The sequence below is a fragment of the Poecilia formosa genome, unplaced genomic scaffold, assembly GCF_000485575.1.
Source record: "Poecilia formosa unplaced genomic scaffold, Poecilia_formosa-5.1.2 Scaffold201, whole genome shotgun sequence".
In the NCBI taxonomy this organism is placed as follows: Eukaryota; Metazoa; Chordata; class Actinopteri; order Cyprinodontiformes; family Poeciliidae; genus Poecilia; species Poecilia formosa.
In genome coordinates, this window is record NW_006800140.1 from 1,023,962 (window position 1) to 1,044,735 (window position 20,774).

General features: G+C 34.8%; 2 protein-coding genes across 4 annotated transcripts in view; one reads left to right on the forward strand and one right to left on the reverse strand.

Moving 5' to 3' along the window:
• Positions 1-9,263, reverse strand: part of kmo (kynurenine 3-monooxygenase) — a 21,616-nt gene extending 12,353 nt beyond the window's left edge. The window contains exons 1-6 of the mRNA XM_016679054.1: positions 8,805-9,263; positions 8,522-8,591; positions 8,341-8,438; positions 6,870-6,959; positions 5,177-5,225; positions 3,143-3,230 (exon numbers count right to left, since the gene is read on the reverse strand). Coding sequence (XP_016534540.1) covers positions 3,143-3,230; positions 5,177-5,225; positions 6,870-6,959; positions 8,341-8,438; positions 8,522-8,591; positions 8,805-8,867 — 458 coding nt within the window. The 5' untranslated portion in view covers positions 8,868-9,263. The remainder of the gene's footprint in view (positions 1-3,142; positions 3,231-5,176; positions 5,226-6,869; positions 6,960-8,340; positions 8,439-8,521; positions 8,592-8,804) is intronic.
• Positions 9,264-10,584: 1,321 nt separating this feature from the next.
• ide (insulin-degrading enzyme) overlaps positions 10,585-20,774 on the forward strand; it is a 40,058-nt gene continuing 29,868 nt past the window's right edge. For 2 of the 3 annotated variants that reach the window (XM_007566946.2, XM_007566945.2), the window contains exons 1-7: positions 10,588-10,739; positions 13,614-13,798; positions 14,344-14,551; positions 15,936-16,105; positions 18,074-18,196; positions 19,867-19,979; positions 20,066-20,228. In XM_007566946.2, the coding sequence (XP_007567008.1) occupies positions 10,627-10,739; positions 13,614-13,798; positions 14,344-14,551; positions 15,936-16,105; positions 18,074-18,196; positions 19,867-19,979; positions 20,066-20,228 (1,075 nt within the window). In that variant the 5' untranslated portion in view covers positions 10,588-10,626. Of the gene's footprint in view, positions 10,740-13,613; positions 13,799-14,343; positions 14,552-15,935; positions 16,106-18,073; positions 18,197-19,866; positions 19,980-20,065; positions 20,229-20,774 lie in introns of all 3 variants that reach the window. The other variant, XM_016679056.1, reaches the window with a different exon arrangement.

Genomic DNA, 20,774 nt, shown 5'->3' on the forward strand with positions numbered 1-20,774 from the left:
GCTGGGGTTGCTAAGTAACGGGCAGTCCCAGGCTGGGGTTGCTAAGTAACGGGCAGTCCCAGGCTGGGGTTGCTAAGTAACGGGCAGGGCTAGGCTGGGGCTGCTAAGTAACGGGCAGTGCCAGGCTGGGGTTGCTAAGTAACGGGCAGTGCCAGGCTGGGGCTGCTAAGTAACGGGCAGTGCCAGGCTGGGGTTGCTAAGTAACGGGCAGTGCCAGGCTGGGGTTGCTAAGTAACAGGCTGTGCTAGGCTGGGGTTGCTAAGTAATGGGCAGTGCCAGGCTGGGGTTGCTAAGTAACAGTGCCTGCTGATTTGTGATGTTGCATTCCAAAGGTTTTTAACGCGACTCATTTTTCAGACTCAAAAAAACATAAAGTTATTGCTAAAAAATGGCCGGTTGATTTTGTTTTTTAAGTGCTTCAGCTGCTTTTAGGAGCAGCAGAAACTCAAATGGAAGTACAAAAATGTGGAAAAATATGAATTTGGCATAAAAAGTAACATTAGAACCCAACAGATAAAAAGTATACTTTAACCTAGAACTTAATATTTTTTGTACCCCTAATAAATAAAAATAAGTACACTCTGTACACATGTTTTGTTGGCTCTACTGAAAAAATAAAGGCAAGAATTTCCACTCAGTTACCAATATTGCCTATTATTAACTAAATAATAGTTAATAATTATTTTATTAACTAAAATAAAATAATTAATAATAATTATAAGAAAAACCAATATTTCTTGGTTTTCTAAACCAAGAAATATTTGGTGACTTACGTGACTTACTTCACCTCCCAAACCAAAATTAAGTTGAATAAATCTAATATTAATTTAGAATTTCTGGTAATATTAAGTTGAAAAATTACACTAACCACGTTACTCTAACTTAATTTTATTTTTACATGTGCTCATGACTACAGAAGTAATTTGGTTCCAAAGTTATTAAAGTAACTTTTCAAACCGCATAAAATCACTTTTTCCAACTGATTAAACAGTTTATTGGAAATGTTCTGTAATTTTAAGTTCAATAGCCATAATAACATCTGTAATCAAAAGCATTGCTAATAATAGCAGGTATGTAACACAAGGAACGACAAAGCATCTGGGGTTGACCTGTTCGTATGGGGGGGTTCCAAAATGAAAATCTACTTAGGGCCCCGAAAAGGCTTTGGCCGGCCGTGTCAATACAAATCAATACCAAACATTTCAAGATATTCTAAGCTAGATTCTCCCTCCACTTTGTGTTGGTCTGTCTCATAAAACCCCAGTAAAAAACAANATAGCAGGTATGTAACACAAGGAACGACAAAGCATCTGGGGTTGACCTGTTCGTATGGGGGTGGGGGGTTCCAAAATGAAAATCTGCTTAGGGCCCCGAAAAGGCTTTGGCCGGCCGTGTTAATACAAATCAATACCAAACATTTCAAGATATTCTAAGCTAGATTCTCCCTCCACTTTGTGTTGGTCTGTCTCATAAAACCCCAGTAAAAAACAACAGTGGAAAAAGTTAAAGGAGCGGGAAAACTTCTGCACGGAGCTGTGGGCGTTAAAATAAATGGATATTTTTTAATTTCCAGATAAGACTGCATTTAATTTGAGAATCTGTGTACAACAGTTTGTGCTTCTGCCTGGTGCTTTAATTATGAGCAGAAGCGCAAATCTTCCCACCCGAAAAGAGCTGGAGGTGTTTCAGGGTTAACTGGATTGTAAATTGTGCGTCACATTTTCCTCGGGACACTCAGTTATGAAAAAAACAAATTAATTACTCACAGCCTTTAAAAACACAACAAGTCTATTACATTTCTAAACCCTCGTCAGCTAACAGTGTTTTTCAAAGTGATGCCTCCAGGGGGCGCTCAGAAAGTTGAAGGGAAGATGAGAAAAAAAAACAATGATCTGTCAGAGTTGGTGTATGGATCAACATTTTTTATTATTTTTATTTTTGATGAACACAAACACCAGATTCTGCAGCACATCCACATTTAAGGTTGTCAAAGTCAAGCTAGCATAACTGACCTACTTCACTCTCCCTCGCTATTTTTTTTTTTTTTACTTAAAACATTTTTCTGACCTGGTTATCTAGTTGTCATAGTGTTGACAATTAGTAGCAAAGTATTGTGCCCCTTGTTCATTTATATATCAGGTGAACATTTAAGATTTAGCTCGTTGTGTTGACAACTTGACAGCTAATGCTAGTCATCGTAGGCAGCAGCTGTTTGTTCTTTTTGGGGGAAGAATCTTTCACCCCTGATATCAGGGTGAAAATTATCAAGAGGGGATTGTAATGACAATTTGTATTGTCTGGTAATAAAGTATTAATATATTATCTAATAATAAAATTTTCCGCCACAGAATTCATGGCCATTTAAAACCAGAAAGTATCAGGTTAGCATTTATGCTAACTTAATGTAATAATTCTGAAACTTTTTGTTTCCTTACATATTTTATAGTTTTGTCCGTTTGCAAAAGGAATCCTCTCTAGGGCGATGACCAGAGCTGGGTAGCAACTAATTACATTTACTCAATTACATTTAGTTAATGAGTAACTTCTTTTGAAAAATATACTTTCAGTACATCTCTTTAAAAAAAAAAGTTACTCAATGTAACTTTCTTTGAAAGTTTCCCTGGCAAAGCTTAAGTACAGTGTATTTTAGTACACTGTACTTTTTACTTTTATTTGAGTAATTTTATTATAAAGTATTTCTACTCTTACTTGAGTAAAATTTCAGTATTTTCTTCCCACTGAATCACAAGCAAACATGTTTTAACCTGAAATTCACCAGACCTACACCTGAGGCTTTTGTTAAGGTTTTAATTGAAAGAAACTGATTTGGAAAAAAATATTTTGCACGATTTTGTTTTGTTTTTTTTACTTATATGAATTAATGTCATTTTTGTCCTTAAAATATTAAAATTTCCACTTAGTTTTATAATTTGGTCCATCTGATGGTATAATGTTTAAATATTAAATGATTCCTAATTTGTTCAGTTTCTCACTACTTGAGTAGACTTTTTACCAAATACTTTTTTACTCGAGTAATTTCTTAGATGGCTGCTTTTTACTTTTATGAGTTAAATCTTTAGCTGCTCACCACCCCTGCATGGACAGTGAACTCTGTGTCTGCATGCGATCACTAACCATTTACCTGGCGAAGGTCATTAGTCCAGTTTCAGCACTCCAGTCCTGCAGTTTGTGGTCGAAGTTCAGCTTTGTGTTTGGATACGTCTCTGCCGCTGTGAGTTACAAAAACAGCTTGTGATGCAACAGCAGCTGCCATGTCTTCTTACAATACACCCGAAACTTTTACTAAGCTAAAGAGAGGGTCAGCAAAAACTGAACGATCATCAATGGAGCCGCGGAGCTGCAGCTGGGATCTGTGCAAACTGATGTTTTTGGGTTTTCACACTGTGAAATCTCTTTATCTGCAGAGCGGCAGCCGCCTGAATCAACCACGATAAGAGCAGCGACAATCTCTGCCAGCGCATCCAGGCAGTCTAATTAAAAACAGAGCCAAGCTGCCACACTTTAACTCTAAGAGGCTCCTCATTAAATATTAGGAAAAAATCCTTACAGCTACGAAAAGAAAGGAAAACACATCCCCTTATGTTGCCTATTTAAGGAATGCCAGGAAACATAAATGGAGAGAAAAGTGCCAAAATCTGGACAAACGATAAAAAAGCAAATACTTTATAAAGACCTGTGACAATAAGTAACAAAACAATTTTAATACAATTAAAGGAGATCCTAAAAGTCCAATTAAAACCAAGATATCTGGCTAAACTGGTTGATATTTAACTTAAACGATAAACCAGGTTTTTATTACTTTAAATGCAATTTTGATGTTGGTTAACGTCAAGTTGTTCAGTTCAGTTCGTTATAGTTCAGTTTGAATAAATTCAGTTAAAAAATAATCGCTTCAGCTCAACTTATCCAGTTCAAATTCATTTTAGTTCAGTTTTCTTTGCTTTTAGTTCTGTTAAGATATACTTAGCTCAGATGACTTAAATTCAGTTCAGTTTAAAATTTTCAGTTGAAATAAATTCAGTTAAAAATAATTGCTTCAATTCAAATTAAGTTATTCAGTTCAGTTTGGTGCAAATTACATGAATTCATCTCAGTTCAGTTCGTCTTAGTTTATTTCCGTTAACTCACTGAATCAGTTTGATTTAAATTATCCAATTCAGTTCAGTTTTTTATATTTATTTTTTTAAGGTTTTATTGGCTCTAGTGGCCTTTTTTTTTATTTGATAGTTAGTTGACAGGAAGGTGGGTAGCGAGAGAGAGGGAGGACATGCGGCAAGGGTCACCAGGCCGGGAATTGAGCCTGTGACAGCCGCGTTGAGGACTGAGGCCTCCATATGTGGGTTGTGCTTAACCCCTGCGTCACCACAGCACACCCCCAATTCAGTTCAGTTTAATGAAAATTTTATTAATTTAGTTCAGTTTACTTCAGCTTTTTTTTAGTTAGGTTTAAAATAAATTCAGTTCAGTTTTAATCAGTTCAGTTAAATCCTGTTTTATTGAATTCAGTTTGGTTTAAACTAGTTCAATTAATCAATTTAATTTCAATTAAATAATTCAGTTCAGTTTAAATACATTTGATTAATTAAAGAAATCACTTCAGTTAAACTCAAATTATGGATTTCAGTTCAAGTCAATGCAAATTAAACAAATTCAGTTTATTTTAGGCCAGTTTAAATAAAGTGAGCTCAAGTGAATTAATTCAGTTTAGTTTAATTAATTTCAGTAAAATACAGACAGATTTAGAAGCAGCATTTCAATCCCATCTAGTTATAAAACAATGCAGTCAGATGCAGTTAGCATTAAGCTAACAGAAAAACAAATATGAACATTAAATATCATTCCTAACTGAGCAGCAATGCAAATTATAATTTAGAAAAAAATAATAAAATGCACATTATGAAGTTGAAAGAATGAAAAGAAACCACATTTGGCCTTTTTAATCAGAAAACTAGCAAGTTTAATTAGTAGAAATATGTCCAGTATTACAATTTTATCAATATTCACTAATTATTTAACCTCTAGCCACATCCCCAGAGGGGTGATGCATCTGTAAACCGCTTTTACTCCAACTTCTTTCTGCAGCTGATGTAACAAAAAATAGGTCATAACTGGATGTGTCTAATTCAGACATGATTCGTCTATTTTCCATTCTTACCTGTTAGCAGCTCTTTGTTCAGATTGGCTCTGTCAACAGACAGGATGTACTGAAAAGAGAACAATATTTAATGTAGCCTAATCAAACAGAAATGTGAACATGTCCCTTTAGAAGGGAACAGGAAGGCTGCAGGGTTTGTTTGCTTCCTGGTTTTCTGGAATATTTTTGTTTTATTTAACCATGAAGGTCCCTTAATGGGATTATGAGCCTCTGCCAAACTGGCAGCAGGGAAATCATTTCTATTTTCAGACGAGGATCACATTTAAATTATATTTAGTAAAAATATGTAAAAAATGTATATGTAGTTTTAATTTATCATACACTGCAAAAACACAAAATCTTATCGTAATTTTGATCTAGTTTCTAGTGCAAATATCTGACTACATTTGAAATAAGGCGAAACTAAATTACAAATAACTTTTCAGCAAGAAATAGGAGCTTGTTTTAAGTCAATAATTCCTATAACAAGATATTTTCCCATGTTAAGTGAAACAATCTGCCAGTGGAATTGGGTTGCTAAGCGACGGGCTGGGCTTGGCTGGCGTTGCTAGGTAACAATTGTGAAATAAGTGATATACTCTGCAAGTGGAACTAGAACTTTTTTTTAATCAATATTGAGAAATTACTTAAAACAAGCTCCTGCATCTTGTAATTTAATTTTCTCTTTCTAAGATATTTGAGTAGAAACTGGACCAAAAATACTTGGTAAGATTTTGTGTTTTTACAGTGTATTTATTTATCATCCATCTCTAGAAACGTATGAGATTGAACACAACCCCAAAGCAGAAAGACATCGGCAAAAACCTCAGAAAAGCATCTGTGGTTTGTGGAAATTTTATTTAAGACGTCTGGAAGGCTGTGAAAATTTAAATTTAGATTTAAATTTAGTGAATTTAATTTGACCTTTACATTCACTTAAAAGTCAAAGTGTCCAAAGCTAAATTAAAACTAACACTAATAAGAGCCCCCACCAAAAAAAAATAAAAAATATCTGGAAGAATGGTATCTGGGGATGTAAGACCAATGTTACTTCTCAGGCACAGTGGTGGTGGAGTGGTGATGTGGGCTTACGAACAGCAGCAAAAGAACAAAATAACAAAGGTATTGCAAATGGCAAGAGTGACTGAACATCACTGATGGGACTTTAAGATGCAGTTGCAGAAGCTAATATATCCCTCCCCCACAGCCTGATGCTGCCACCACCATGCCTGGGTGTTGGTTTGGTGTTTTCAGGGTGACTTATAGTGTTAGTTTTCCAACAAAAATTGGGTTTTCCTTCTTTTTTTGCTTCATCTTTGATGAGTAAAGAATTACATCTTGTCTCAAATAGTTTATGACTTCCTGATTGATTAAACTTAATTTAAAAGACGCTGCAGTTTTTTTCTTACAATAATATGCTCAATTCTGACCCCAATCTTTGTCCAAACTCTGCAGCAGAACGATGAATATTTTATCTGAAGGCTGAATTCGTACATATGATGCAATCCTTGCAAACTTTTTCCCAACAAGATGTTTCTTGCATAGTAGAGAAATCGTCTTTCATTATGGGAAGCGCTCTCTAAAAATGTGAATGTTTATTTTTTTGTATTTATTATTTATATGAATAACAGATTTAATTGCAACAGAAACGTTTCTAACTCCTAAACTAAAACTCTACCAAAGCTTGTAAACGGCGGCGGTTCTGCAGGTTTACCTGTCCTTTCTTCCCATACGGGATCGGAGATTGTTTCCCACTTAGCGAATGAATCATCCTGGCATTCATCGGGATTCCCTTAGAAACAATCTGGGGAAAAAAAATTGAATAATTAATAGTAAAACACTGAGATGAAACTGTTCAGGATGGACATTATGCACTACTTTTGTGTTGGACCAAAAAAAGTATTTTTAGAAGTATCTTTATTGAACTGCACTTTTTACTTGAGTGATTTTATTATAAAGTATAGCTATACTTACTTGAGTAAAATTTCTGGACACTCTACACCAATTTAAGCTAAAGTAAGATCTCTTGTTCGTTAGAAAAGTTTATTTTCTAATGTATTGTTCTACTGTTCTACCTGCTGTGTCAGATGATACAGAACAAAGATGGCGGCCATAACAGAACGGGAAAGAGAAACGGTCTTAAAGTCCGGTGTGGGACTCAAATTGCACTTTATACGGTTCTTTTTTTAAATATACAAGCTCCTTACGTGTCACTACGGCTACGTTCACACTGCAGCCTGAAGTGACCCGAAACCAATTAAAAAAAAAAAATGCCACCTGATATTTTAAAATGTGACCTGAATCTGAACGACCATGTCGCATTCATCTGACATGAACGTCACTGATACGCGCAAACGGGAAGAAAAACAACAACCATGGCGCACAATAATGAATATTAAGTTGTAAATGTGCAGACTCCGGGTGGACAACAACTTTAAAATCGTAAGATAAGCTCCACCGTTAGCATCCACGTTTACTTCCGCAAACACAGCTTTACAGCGGTGAGCACGCTCTCTGTGTGACGTTATTGCGCCCTCTACTGCGCATGCGGGACACTTTCAGGTCGTTTGTAGTTCACACTGGAGACCACAAACAAGTTGCATTTTGAAGTGTGAACGACAACGGCAAAAAAAAAAAATAATAATCAGATTTGACAAAATATCGGGTCACTAAAGGTTGCAGTGTGAATGTAACCTATGAGCCTCTTCATACAAGAGAAAACTCTGTTTTTTAAGAAAGTGGTTGCTTGTCAGTTAATCGTTAGTCTAATGATAAGATTAATCAACTTTAGATTAAGTCATTAAATCGATAACTTGCATCTGTAAACATTTTTCATGTTTTGTAAAAGTGCTGCCTGAATTTGTTGTCTTGTAATTAAGTTATTTGTATTCATTTATGTTCATTTAGTCTTTCAAACACCAGAATTTGGACATAATTTAAAATTTTAATCCTTTACCTTTCCTTGAGTAAAAATAAGTTGAAGAAATGTAAGTTTTACTCGAGTAAAATCTTTGGGTACTTTACCACCTCTGAATAAAACACGTCACCTAAAAGTTGACCCCACTATCCATTAGATAAACATTCGCGGCTGTTCGTTGCCCCTGCAGTCCTATCAAACGTATGCTAATCTTTACAGCTTACCTTTTCTCCACTTGTGCATGAGTAACTTCATTCAATCAGCATACCTTATCCTCCATTCCAACATGTTTCAGGGCTGTCCGGCCTCTGTGGGACAAAGCCAGGTTGATGCTTCTGCCTTTCACTACTTTGGCTTTCCGAATATCTGACCAAAAACACACAGAATAATTTGACTCCAGCTTTGTTCATCAGTTTTTTTATTTTGTTTGATTTGTAAATAAAAGCTACCTTCTCTTGTTTCAAAGACTTCCACCTCAAAGCCTCTTTTGGCGAAGAAGCAGGCGTTGAGTGCCCCCACCTTAAAGATGAAAAGTAGTGCATTGATAATGTCAGCTTAGTTCAAAATGCCTTTTCTATGTTTCCTGTTTATAGTTTCACTTTTCCTACATGACATGATGACAGAATAATGCTTTGTAAAACCAAACTGTCGCCATGTTTGCACCCAGAAAGTGTAAAATAAATATTATATACACACTGAATTGGTATTTTCACTTTCATTTTCCCTTCTTACCAAACCAGCGCCCACCACTGCCACCACTTTCTTGTCTTCTCGTCTGAGCGCTGATTCCTCCATGTCGCTCAGCAGAGTTCCCCGATGGTCTGACCCGGTTCTCTGTCCGGTTCAAAGAGCTTTGCAGAACTGCTGAGTTTTGATTTAAAAGAGGAGGGGCGTTGCATATCCCACTACAGTCTGATGAACGTCCCTGTAACTATCAGTTCCTCTTTCAATGCAAACAGAAACAGAAGATAACAGGGCGCTCACTGCAGTCAGGCGATATATTTTAAGAGTAAAAGTCTCAACTTGTTAGCAAATAGGATTTAAATTACTTCTCAGAGTGCTGGATGCTACTCTTAAGGTTTTAGGAAATGTCTCTCTTACATTGGAACAAATGAGGGTCATCCAAAGTTCATTATTGCTGCAACACCTGTGTTACAATAAAAATATAACCGTGAAGGTTTTTGGGTTTCACGTCATGCCTCAAATGAAGGTGAAATGATGAAAAACGGTTGAACAAATATAGGATTCTGACTCCATCTAGTGGAGAAGATTGGATACTGCAGCCGCCAACAGTTTCTCAGCACATCTGAAAAACATTCAGTAACTTTGACCTAAAATAACAACAAAATCAGTCAACATTAAAGAATGATTCACTTGTTTTTAATTCAACAGAAGGAAACCGTTTCTACAGTCACAAGAAATTGAGAATACAGAAGCATTAGCGCATTGTGGAAATATTCTTTCATTCAGTCTTAAAAAAAATTTATTTCCTTCAGATGTAACCAGATTAGTAAATGGAGACCAGGTGGAAATTATTTAATTGCAAAATAAATCCGGCAGTTCAAAATTATAGGAACTAAACAGCATCACAAAGACTTTTCCTTTCACTCAACTTTAAATCAAAATGCTAGGATGGACAACTCTGTAAAAAGCCAGCTTTATTTATTTATTTATTTATTTATTTATTTATTTATTTATTTATTTATATCCTTGTAGCGGTTTCACAAGTTATCTGTCAGGCTGCTGTCATATAAAATAGGTATTAAAATGATTTTTTATTGGTTTTATGTTATTTTTAAATGTTCTGATAGACTAAAACTTGTTTTATTATTAATAATTGTTCCACAATCATAGTCAAATGAACTGAAATAAATGTTTAAAACTCTGTGTAACAATTAAATATATCAGATCCACGTTTTAAAAATGTAATTAATGGAATAAAACAGCATTTCTATGATATTCTGACTTTCCTCCAAAAATAAGCTCTATAGAAAGAAACATAATCAACACAAGACATGTTATTAATGAACATTTACAGGAATGAACAGAAGCAAAGAGGGCTTATTCACGTAAATACATTAAATGAGGTGTTTAAGTAAAGTGTTTTTGTTTAGAGAATAAATTAACATCACTAAACTTACATCTGTGTTTCTGTATTTTCAATAGAGTATTATTAGCCTAACAATATAGTTCTGTTTAATGCTTTTGGCTCCAAAGAGTAGATTCTAAATTATTTAGACGTACCCAGCGTTGGATGCATCAATAAAAGTCTAGCATGACGTTGCTTGCGACTCGATGTAAAAAGGAAATATCCATACAGACTGTTTAATCAATTTCCGAATCAATGACACAACACAACATTTAGATAAACTGCAGATTGCTTGCTTCTTGACAAATGTTTTAACTTAGCTGTTTATGGCTGTTTGATCTCTGCTGTTGTGTCCGAGTGGACGATTGAAATAATTTCCCGTTAACCGGCGAGTTACGACACGAAATATCCGCTAGTCCTGCGCTCGACTAGTTGAGTCTGTTTAAAGATGGCGCTGTAAAGCCCATGATTTGTTTTCTATGGGTGCAAAGTATGTTTAAGTGCATTAACCGAACGGCCCAGTTCACCAGATATCTCAAGTCAACAGGAAACAGCGTCTGTGTTAACCAAGGATTTAGGTAAGGCTCGCCGGTTCATTTTTAGGTTTTAAATAAAAAAATTAAAAAGCAACACCGGCTTAAGCACGACAAGACGGTGAAGCTAACGGAGCAACGTTAGCTGGCTGAGTCGCTCAATTTGGTTAGGAGATTCAGCTAACGGCTGTTAGCCTCGTTGCTATATTAAGATGCAGCTTTAACAATTATGTAACATGATTAAATTCGAAACTTTTTCTAATTTATTCATCAATCCCTCCAAACCCAGCGGCTTAAGTCGGTGGTATCTTGGCGCGTGGTAACTTTTCTGGCATGTATTAAATAGAACAAGCTAATGCTAGCCTCTTCCTTTTGTGAGTCAGAGGGATTAAACATGTTCTCCCGATGTTTCATATCAGATTTAAAAAACATAGCAAAGCTCTTTTAGCTATTTTAGTCTACTCTATTTGTTTGTTTTTAACCACACTAATATAATTTTTACATGAGGTCGATAAATGTTGATATTTATAGCCGTTCAAGCGGATGACAAGTATGGCAAGCGGTTAGTATTTAAAAAAAAAAAAAATCCGTACGTTAAAGTCTTATTTTAATCCTTAAATCAGGGTTTCCCAACGCACATTGCTCTGTATGTTTTAGGCGTTCCCCAGTTTCAGCACACCTGCTTTAAACTGATGACTGATTAACAGGCTTTTACTGAACTGCTGTCATCTGCATCCGGTGTTTAAACTGTGGATCATTATTGAGTACGTTTTCAGAGCTACAAAAACTATAACTAAAGTGGATTATGACATTTCTGTAAACAAAATTGATCTACCAAAAAATAACCAAAATTGAATTTACCGAGCTCATTTTAATTTATCTTGGGATGAATTGCTTATTTTACAAGTTTACAGTTAATTAAATTATATTGGAGCTTTTTTCTGGATTTATTTGTTGTGTTTTTTATGTGTTTTATTTTACTTAGTGTTTAGTGTTCTTTATACATTTAAAGTTTATTAACCTTTGAGAGGGAGCAAACTTGCACTATTATGCCAATGTCAGTATATTATTTGGAAATGGTCTAAAAATTACAATATTATCAATATTATAAACTTGATCTCTTATGGTCATAAATATTAATGAATAAGCAAATTCCAATAAAGTATATTCTATTCTATTATATTCTATTCTATTCTATTTTAATGAATAAGCAAATTCCAATAAAGTATATTCTATTCTATTATAAATACTTGCCAAACAAGTGATGTAACTTTTCCTCTGTTAACCAGTTTTGTTTCTAGTTGTTTTTCATTTTTTTGCAATTATGAGGCATAGGGGCAAAACCTGATGTTCCAATAACTCACCAGGTGGTTGCTAGGCAACCAAAGGATGAGTGAGTTGCTTGGTAACCAAAGTGTGACTGAGTTGATTCCACCAACTGTGCTTAGCTAGGTTGAGCAGCTGCAGCTGTTTCTCAAACTACATCCCCCAGAATGCAGTGCTGTTCTGGATCTCTGTTCTGTGAAATTATTGAAACTTATATCGGACATATTTTCTATTGATATAGATCTAATGTCTATTACGAGATATATATATATTATTATTGATTTATTACCCAACCATAACCCAAACTATTTTTTTGTTTAAAGAAGAGGGGAAAAAAGCTCAAATTTTTCAGGTAGATTGAACGTGGTTTTTATCAGTTTTGCAGTTGATGCTAATGTTTCACTTAAATGAGTAAAACGATTAAGGTGTAGATAATGGGTGTTCTTGTAACTCCACTGCACTATAACAATAGAAAGCTCTTTGGAGTGGATGATGCCGACTTATTGATTCCAACATCCACTTAAATGCGTCCTTCAAGCTGCTGCTCTACTTGGCTCACCCCGTTGGGATTTATTACAACTGAAAACTGAACTGGGAGGATAATAACTTATCATAATCTAATGGCTGGTTAATAGTTTCTGGATTGTACGGTTATTTTTGGGACACTCGCACACTAAAATGGATGCAAACATGCTCTAAATCAGGGCTGTCCAAACTTTTTGCATCAAAGACCAAGATCCCAAAGCTGAAAATACTCGGGGACAGCGGCATATTTATGGAGCTAAATTGGGGCCATAAAATTGTTCAAAAGAAAAAATAATTGAAACCAAAAATTTTGAAGCTGAAAAAAATGTTACAAGCTACTTTTCATATTCTGGTTTTCCTTTCAGAGACAAATTTATGAAGTTGCCAAGTTTATTTTTATGGTACATTTCACCAACAAGACAGTTCAAAGTGCTTTGCATCATAAAAACACAAAAATACTAAGGCATAAAAGACACCATACAGTCAACAATTGTTTCATTTATTATGGTTCAAAAGCAACTCTAAATAAATAAACAATTTCATTTGTTTTTTACTGGAAAGTGTTGGGCACAAATAACTTTTCCTTTACTGGCCATGTTTTCTTTTAGTTTCAACTTCATAAAAAGTAACTGTAAACATGCAGCAACTTTTTATTTAAAACAAGAACACTGGAGCACATTTATTCTATTAATCTTGATCAACAAAGGGTTTTTTGTTTTTTTTTGAGGAAATTTTGCATTTTTGTTGTTTGGAATAGACTAAAAGATTTTCCAGACCAAATAATCTGAAAAGAAATTACCCAAAAAGTTTGGAAACCTTCTGCCTTTTATTAAGACAAAAGTTTTTGCTTTGTTTTGTTAAAATATTGCATGTTTAATTTATTGATGACAAGATTCTTTTGCTTTTGAAGTCGGAAAAACAGTATGTATGGAGCAAAGTTTATTAAAAAGAAAAAAAAATTAAACTGAAAGGAAAAGTTTGAAACTGAAATTCTCGTTCTAAAGAAATAAGTTCCCACTATGGGGACAAATTTACATTTACATTTTTGTTTGTCTCTCTTCCCTGCAGGCTGGTGTCATCCTTACCTCTCAGAATGACGGAACCGGCTGTGAGGAGGGTGGTCACCGATATAATTCGGTCTCCTGAAGACAGGCGGGACTACCGGGGCCTGGAGTTCAGAAACGGACTCAAAGCGATGCTCATCAGCGACCCGACGACCGACAAATCATCAGCCGCACTGGACGTGCACATAGGTAAGGGCTTCACTCTTCCTGCTCCTTCACTGCAAAAATACAAAATCTTACCAAGTATTTTTGGTCTAGTTTCTGGTGCAAATATCTTAGTTCACTTGATATCAGACAAAACTAATTTACTAAAGTAACCTTTCAGCAAAAAACGAGCTTGTTTTAAGTCAGTAATTTATAATATTATGATTCATAGCATGGGGAAAATGTCTTGTTATAAGTGGAATAATTTGCCAGTGGAACTAGAACTCGGTTGCTAGGTGACGGGCGTGGCTTAGCCGGTGTTGCTAGGTAACCATTGTGAAATAACTGAAATAATCTGCCAGTGGAACTCCAACTTTTTTATCCATTTTAAGGAATTATTTACTTAAAACAAGCTGCTGTGTCTTAATGAAAAGTTATTTGTAAGTTAGCTTGTCTTACTTAAGGTTTACTAAGATTTTGGCCCTAGAAACTATACCAGAAGTACTTGGTAATAAGTGTTTCTGCAGTGTTCATAATTCAACATCCTGATTAATTTGGTGAATTAATAATTGTTTGTGGTTCTTTCCCAGGTTCCCTGTCAGACCCAGCAAACATTTCAGGCCTGGCCCATTTCTGTGAGCACATGCTGTTTCTGGGTACAGAAAAATACCCCAAGGAGAACGAATACAGCCAGTTCCTCAGCGAGCACGCAGGAAGCTCCAATGCCTTCACCAGCGGCGAGCACACCAACTACTACTTCGACGTTTCCCATGAGCATTTGCAAGGAGCGTTAGACAGGTAGCTGCCATGTTTGCTCTGATCAGCCGGTTAGCATCCATGTTCAGCGGTAAAGGCGCTAATCTCTGTGTAAATGTATTGTTTACCAGGGTTTTTTGTGCTGTATGGAGTTTTGCCGCATCATGATGATGATGGTATCTGCTTGCATAAGTGTCGGTACTGATATCAAGTGTTTCACTTTTTATCTCATGAGACTGAATCCCAGTGCATTCTGGGAAAGTTTGATTTCAGTGTTTTTCATCTGATCAAGAGAAGTTTATGTCCTTCCTTCCTTTCTTGATGGAAAATGAGAAAAACGTGTACAAGGAAAAAAGTGCTTTAGTCTAAATTTTATTAAAAGTTTAGATCTTTATACTTAGCGTAAATTTTGTATTTTTATGGTTTCCGATTATCAACAAGCTGCATTTCTTTGAGGCTTTCCATGACCTTAATCTGTAACTCACAGATCATTCAGAACATTAATTAGCAGATTAATCAGAATAAAATATGCTTTTAAAGTTCAAAGATGACTTAAAATCTCTTTGACAGCATTTTAGGGCCATTGTAGATAGAAAATAAAAAAGGAGTAAAACAGTCTGAAATTTTCCAGAAAAAAAACAAGGAAATTTCTGAGTTTGAAAAGTTGCAAATCAGCTTGAAAAAAAAAATGTAATTGATCTCAGAAGTTTTTAGAAAAAACAAGGAAATTGAGTTTGAATATTTGAAAAATATTTGACTTTTGAAACTCAGAAATTTCTGAGTAATTTTTATTTATTTTTTCAAAAATTTGTGAGATTAATCTCAGAATTAATTTGTGAAAAATTCAGAAATTTTCTAGAAAAAAGGAGTTTTTGAGTCAGAAATTTTTCATCTCTTATACTCTGAAATGTATTTTATTTTTTTACATTTCTGAGATTAATCTCAAAATTTCAGATTTTTTTTTTAGCAAATTCTCAACTACTCATTCTCAGAAATTTATTTATTTTGTATAGAAAATTTCTGAGATTAGTCTCAAAATTTCAGTCTTTTTGGTGGAAATATACTCTTTTTCTTCCTATGACGGCCTTCTAGCCTGTAAAGTCTGCAGTAGTGGTGAACCACTTTTAGATAAGTACACTTTAAAACTGTTTTGGTTGTGAACACAGTAGAATAATCCTCTGAGTGAAGAGGATCACCGGTTGTATTTTCTGTTTCCTCATTTGCATGGCAGTTGCTCTGACCTTGTGTTCATGGAAATGATTTCTTATCACTTTGTTTAAATGCAGATGGCTCTGCTTTACACACTAATGATCGCCCAGCTGCTGCGGATCTCCACTGCTTTGTTTGCAAACTCTTAACAATGTGGAAGATGGAAAGCAGGATCTGCTGCTTTATGCTCGGCCTGAATAGTGAATCATTTTTTCAGGTTTGCCCAGTTCTTCCTGTGCCCTCTGTTTGATGAGAGCTGTAAGGACCGAGAAGTGAACGCCGTTGACTCCGAACACGAGAAGAACCTGATGAATGACGCCTGGAGGCTGTTTCAGCTGGAGAAAGCCACCGGAAACCCAAACCACCCATTCAGTAAATTTGGAACAGGTAGCAAGCCGCGCCAAGCCCTTCCTGAACTCATTTAAACAGATATCAGTGGATTATCCTGTTGGATTTGTTTTGTAACTGTTACATTTATGGTAAATTAAACTACGATGGGTCCATCTCAATGGAAGTTATTTTATTTATTTAGTTTGAAAAGTGAAACTCTTAAACAGATTATTTACCCAGGGTAAAATATCTGTTGCAATAATCAACTGATCGCAATAATTTCCATTTGCATGATTTTTCATTTTCTCTTTTTCTACCAAAACTCGACGATAAGTCTAAACTAGTTCTTTTTTTTTTGAAGGACAGTTTTGTTTACAGACTTCATATTTCATTTTATTTGTTGTTATTTATTTTGTATATTTACAATTTATTTCAGTTCCAGCGTTAAATGTTCATTATAATTTAAAGTTTATTGAGAATCTTTACCATTACCCTTATAATACTTAAAAATGATCTTAAACCGTTTTAATAAATATGATCGTTTGTTGCAATAACTTCTGGGACAATTTATCAGTTTATGACAATTTATCAATTTATTGTCCAGCAATTTTCTTTATCATGTCAGGCCTACTTGTAGCTAATGAGAATCCACAATCAGTATCTTTTTCAAATGTAATATTTAAAACCAATTAAAAATATTTTGAATATTAATTTTTGGTCCTGAAAAACATATTAAGATGTAAAGGCTTTATCTGAGTCAGTCTACTGATAATTATTAATCAGTTTTTGTTTTTAAGTACCTGAAATACTGACAGACTGGTTATGTGACCTTTCCTGTTTTATCCAGTTTCCTCTTGAGTTTCATTTTTAAGCGGTTTGAGGCCTGAAACTGCTGCTGTGCCAGTTACTCAACTGGTGGTTGCTGGGCAACCAAAGAGTGAGCGAATGAGTGAGTTGCTAGGCAACCAAAGAGCGAGTGAGTGAGCCAACAATGAGTTGCTAGGCAACCAAAGAGTGAGAGAGTTGAGTGGATTCCACCCACTTTGCTTAGCTGGCTGTTAGCGGTTGAGCAGCTAAAGCCTTTCAGTGAGATTATTGATCATTCTGTTGGACAAATTTTCTATTGATGTTGATCATGTTTATGTATTGATCGCCATATGTATTGTTATTGATTTATTGCCCAGCTCTAGTGAGAGACAGTTTGAAAGATTGAGGAAACTTTTGCGGGCTTTTTAGCTGATGACATCGTGAGTTTTTCTGTAAAATATGACTTTTACTTTCTGAAATGAGTGACAAAAAAAACTGGGAAATTTTTTATAAAAATCTTTGCAATTTTTGTTTTTAATGTACTTGTAGTCAAGTACATTATACGCGTTTCCATTAGCAATAAAACTGCGCAAATTGGAAATAAATTCACTCAGTAGAAACTCGGCAATTTAGAAAAGGGCTCACGTTTTTTGATTAAAGGTTTTTGCACTAGGTTCTTTAGCCATTTCAAAATTAGTATATTTAACAGCAATGGAAACTCTTTTTTTTGCATCACATGATCAGTAACCAGATGTTACTACTGGCAGAAATGATGAAGATGACAACAGGAAGTGGTTGGAGGGTGAATGTTTTTTTAACTTATGATTTTTAATTATTTTTATTTTACTTTTATTGCATAATATTTTATATAAAAAAAGAAAAATATTTTATTACAGTTGTAGGTGTATGTGTTTTTGGCATGTTTTTTAATGACTTATTGTGTGAACAAACTTATTCATGTGCGATTTTTAATTGCTTCCTTTTTAAAGGAAACACAGTAATTGCAGAATTATGTTTTTTTTTTTATTTTTAGCAGAAAATTTTGCACACATTTGTAAAGAAAACACAGCAGCATAAAGAAGAGCTGGGGGTATAATCCTAGTTAAATATCACAAAGCTGCAATGTATCATTTAGTGGTAAAGATAAGTAGATACTGGATTTTCTTTGTCTTTAGTTGAGATTAATTTATTCTCGTGTTGTTTTTTATTGTTTTGCAGGCAACAAACTTACACTGGAAACCAGACCGTCTAAAGAAGGGGTCGATATCCGTCAGGAACTGCTGATGTTTCACTCTACGTATTATTCTGCTAATCTGATGGGACTCTGCGTGTTGGGAAGAGGTATGGAATATTTTTATTCAACCATTCATTAAACGAATGGATTCAGCTGAGTTGATAAGTATTGTGCATGTTACTTTATAAAACAATAAAAAAGGATTTCCTCCCATAAAGAAGCATAAAAATATTTTCTAAAATGATTTATTTGAAGGGGATTAAGAGTTATCCAATACAACCGTGAGTTATGGCAACAAAACAATTCAGAAACAGGAAGACATTGAGAGATATCAGTCTTAAAGGGTTACAATTACATTTACAATAGTAACTTTTTGAAAAAAAAATTATTTTAGGAGTATTTTTATTATGCTGTAGTTTTACATTTACTTCAGTATTTTTATTATGAAGTACTTCTACTTTTACTTGCATAAAATTTCTGTATTTTTTACCCACCGAATGAAAAACTAACTTGTTTTAACCAAAAATTCACCAGACAGACACACAGTTTTTGTTAAAGTTTCATAAAGTTTTTATTGAAAGAAACTGATTTGGAAAATTTTTCTTTTTGTTACTTGTATGAATTATTGCCATTTTCATTTTAAAATATCAAAATTTCCACGTAACCTTGTATTTTGGTTTGTCTGATGATGTAATTTTAAATATTAAATGATAATTTGATCAGTTACTCGGTACTTGTGTAGACTTTTAATCAAATACTTTTTTACTCTCGAGTAATTTCCTAGACGGCTCCTTTTTACTCTTATTTAACTAAAAATATGTTGCTACTTTTACTAGAGTAATATTTTTGTGTACTCTACTCACTGTAAATATCTAAATCTCTGCTCACCTTTATGATTGAGCAATAAGGAAGAAACTGGGGGAAATGTCTGACATGAGCAGTTTCCAAGGTAAAACCACACAATGCTCTGTCTCACCTGAGATGAAACTTTATCGCGATGAAACCATGAATGCTTCTGTTACAGAGAATCCTGAAGGAGGGAAAATATCCAGCTCAGGCAAAGTGTAGATTGACTTTACAGCACACCCACAAAAAGATGGCTCAAAAAAGCTAAACTAAATTAGTTTTTCATAGCCTAGTCAAAGTCTGGACTGAAATTTCAGTTTAGGTCCAGAAACTCTTCAGCGAGTGGGGTGATGTAAGAGTGTTTGCAAACACTTTACAGCGATTGGTGGAAGAACCAGTTATTTGGGTTTGGGGGTAAATACTTTCTGTAGGTTGCCAGGTTTGTTTGAATTGTTGTTTTTCCTCTTAATGGATAAAATCAACTGAAGGCTGAGCTTCATTTTTACTCGGGTTCAATTCGTCTGGCATTAACATTTATTTGGGTGACAAAAAGAGCAAAACAATATCTGTTAGGATAAGTTTCTCAGGAATTACATATTGTGTGACAGAGTATTAGGGCCATACCAAGAAAAAAAATACAAGAATAAAGTCACTATTCTATGACGATATAGTCACAGTTTTACGAGAATAAAGTCATAATATTTTGACTTTAGTCTTGAGATACTTTGATTTTGACTATTACAAGAATAAAATCATGATACTACGACTTTATTCCCATATTATTTAACATCATTCTCATAATTCTATGATTTTGTAGTTGCTATTTTATTTTATTTTTTTGTTAGCACGGCCCTAATACTCCATCGTAGTTTATAAAGCACAACAGTCTGTTGAAATAATGATCATTTTACTTGTATTTTGATCTTCCCAGAGTCTCTTGATGAATTAACCGCCATGGTGGAAAACCTGTTTGGAGAAGTGGAAAACAAGAACGTGCCGGTCCCAGAATTCCCAGAGCATCCGTTTCAGGAAGAGCACCTCAAAGTGGGTCATTACATCTTTAAGACTATTTCCTACAAACTTAAAACAGTTAAACTAATCTTTCCTTTTTCTGTGTTTTTGTGTGAAAGCAATTCTACAAAGTGGTTCCCATCAAAGACATCAGGAACCTGTATGTGACCTTCCCCATCCCAGACCTGCAGAAGTACTACAAGTCGAACCCAGGCCATTATCTGGGTCACCTGATCGGCCACGAAGGACCCGGCAGTTTGTTATCCGAGCTCAAGTCTAAAGGTACTGCGCCACATTTTATCTTCTGTTAAGGTTTTAGATTTAAGTCGGCGCTTTTATACAATCGTATTCAGATGTTAGATTATTGGGAAGTCGGTTTGTCTCATCTGGGAGCAGCAGATGGAGAAATCTGAATCATTTTCCAGTTCATAATGAAGGAAGCTAAAACCTCCGACGGGGTTCGTGTCTAGTTCATCCCAAACAGGAAGCAGTTATCGACTCAAGTCAATCAAGTTAAAAGGAACTGAATCATGTTCATAGTTCACTTCTTAAAAGTTCTTTGTTCACAGCTTCAAGATGAACTAGTTCTCATTTATTTATCATTAGTCTGAAATGAAGTTTGAAAATGTTTTCCTTTTGCTCCTTTTTTTCACTCGTGCTCTTTCATTCTTTCTTTTTGTTCTTTCCTTCCTTTTTTGTTCTTTTTACTCTTTCCACCCCTTTACTCTTTCTTTCAATCTTTCTTTTTGCTCTTTCAATCTTTCTTTTTGCTCTTTCAATCTTTCTTTTTGCTCTTTCAATCAGTTTTTGCTCTTTCAATCGTTTTAT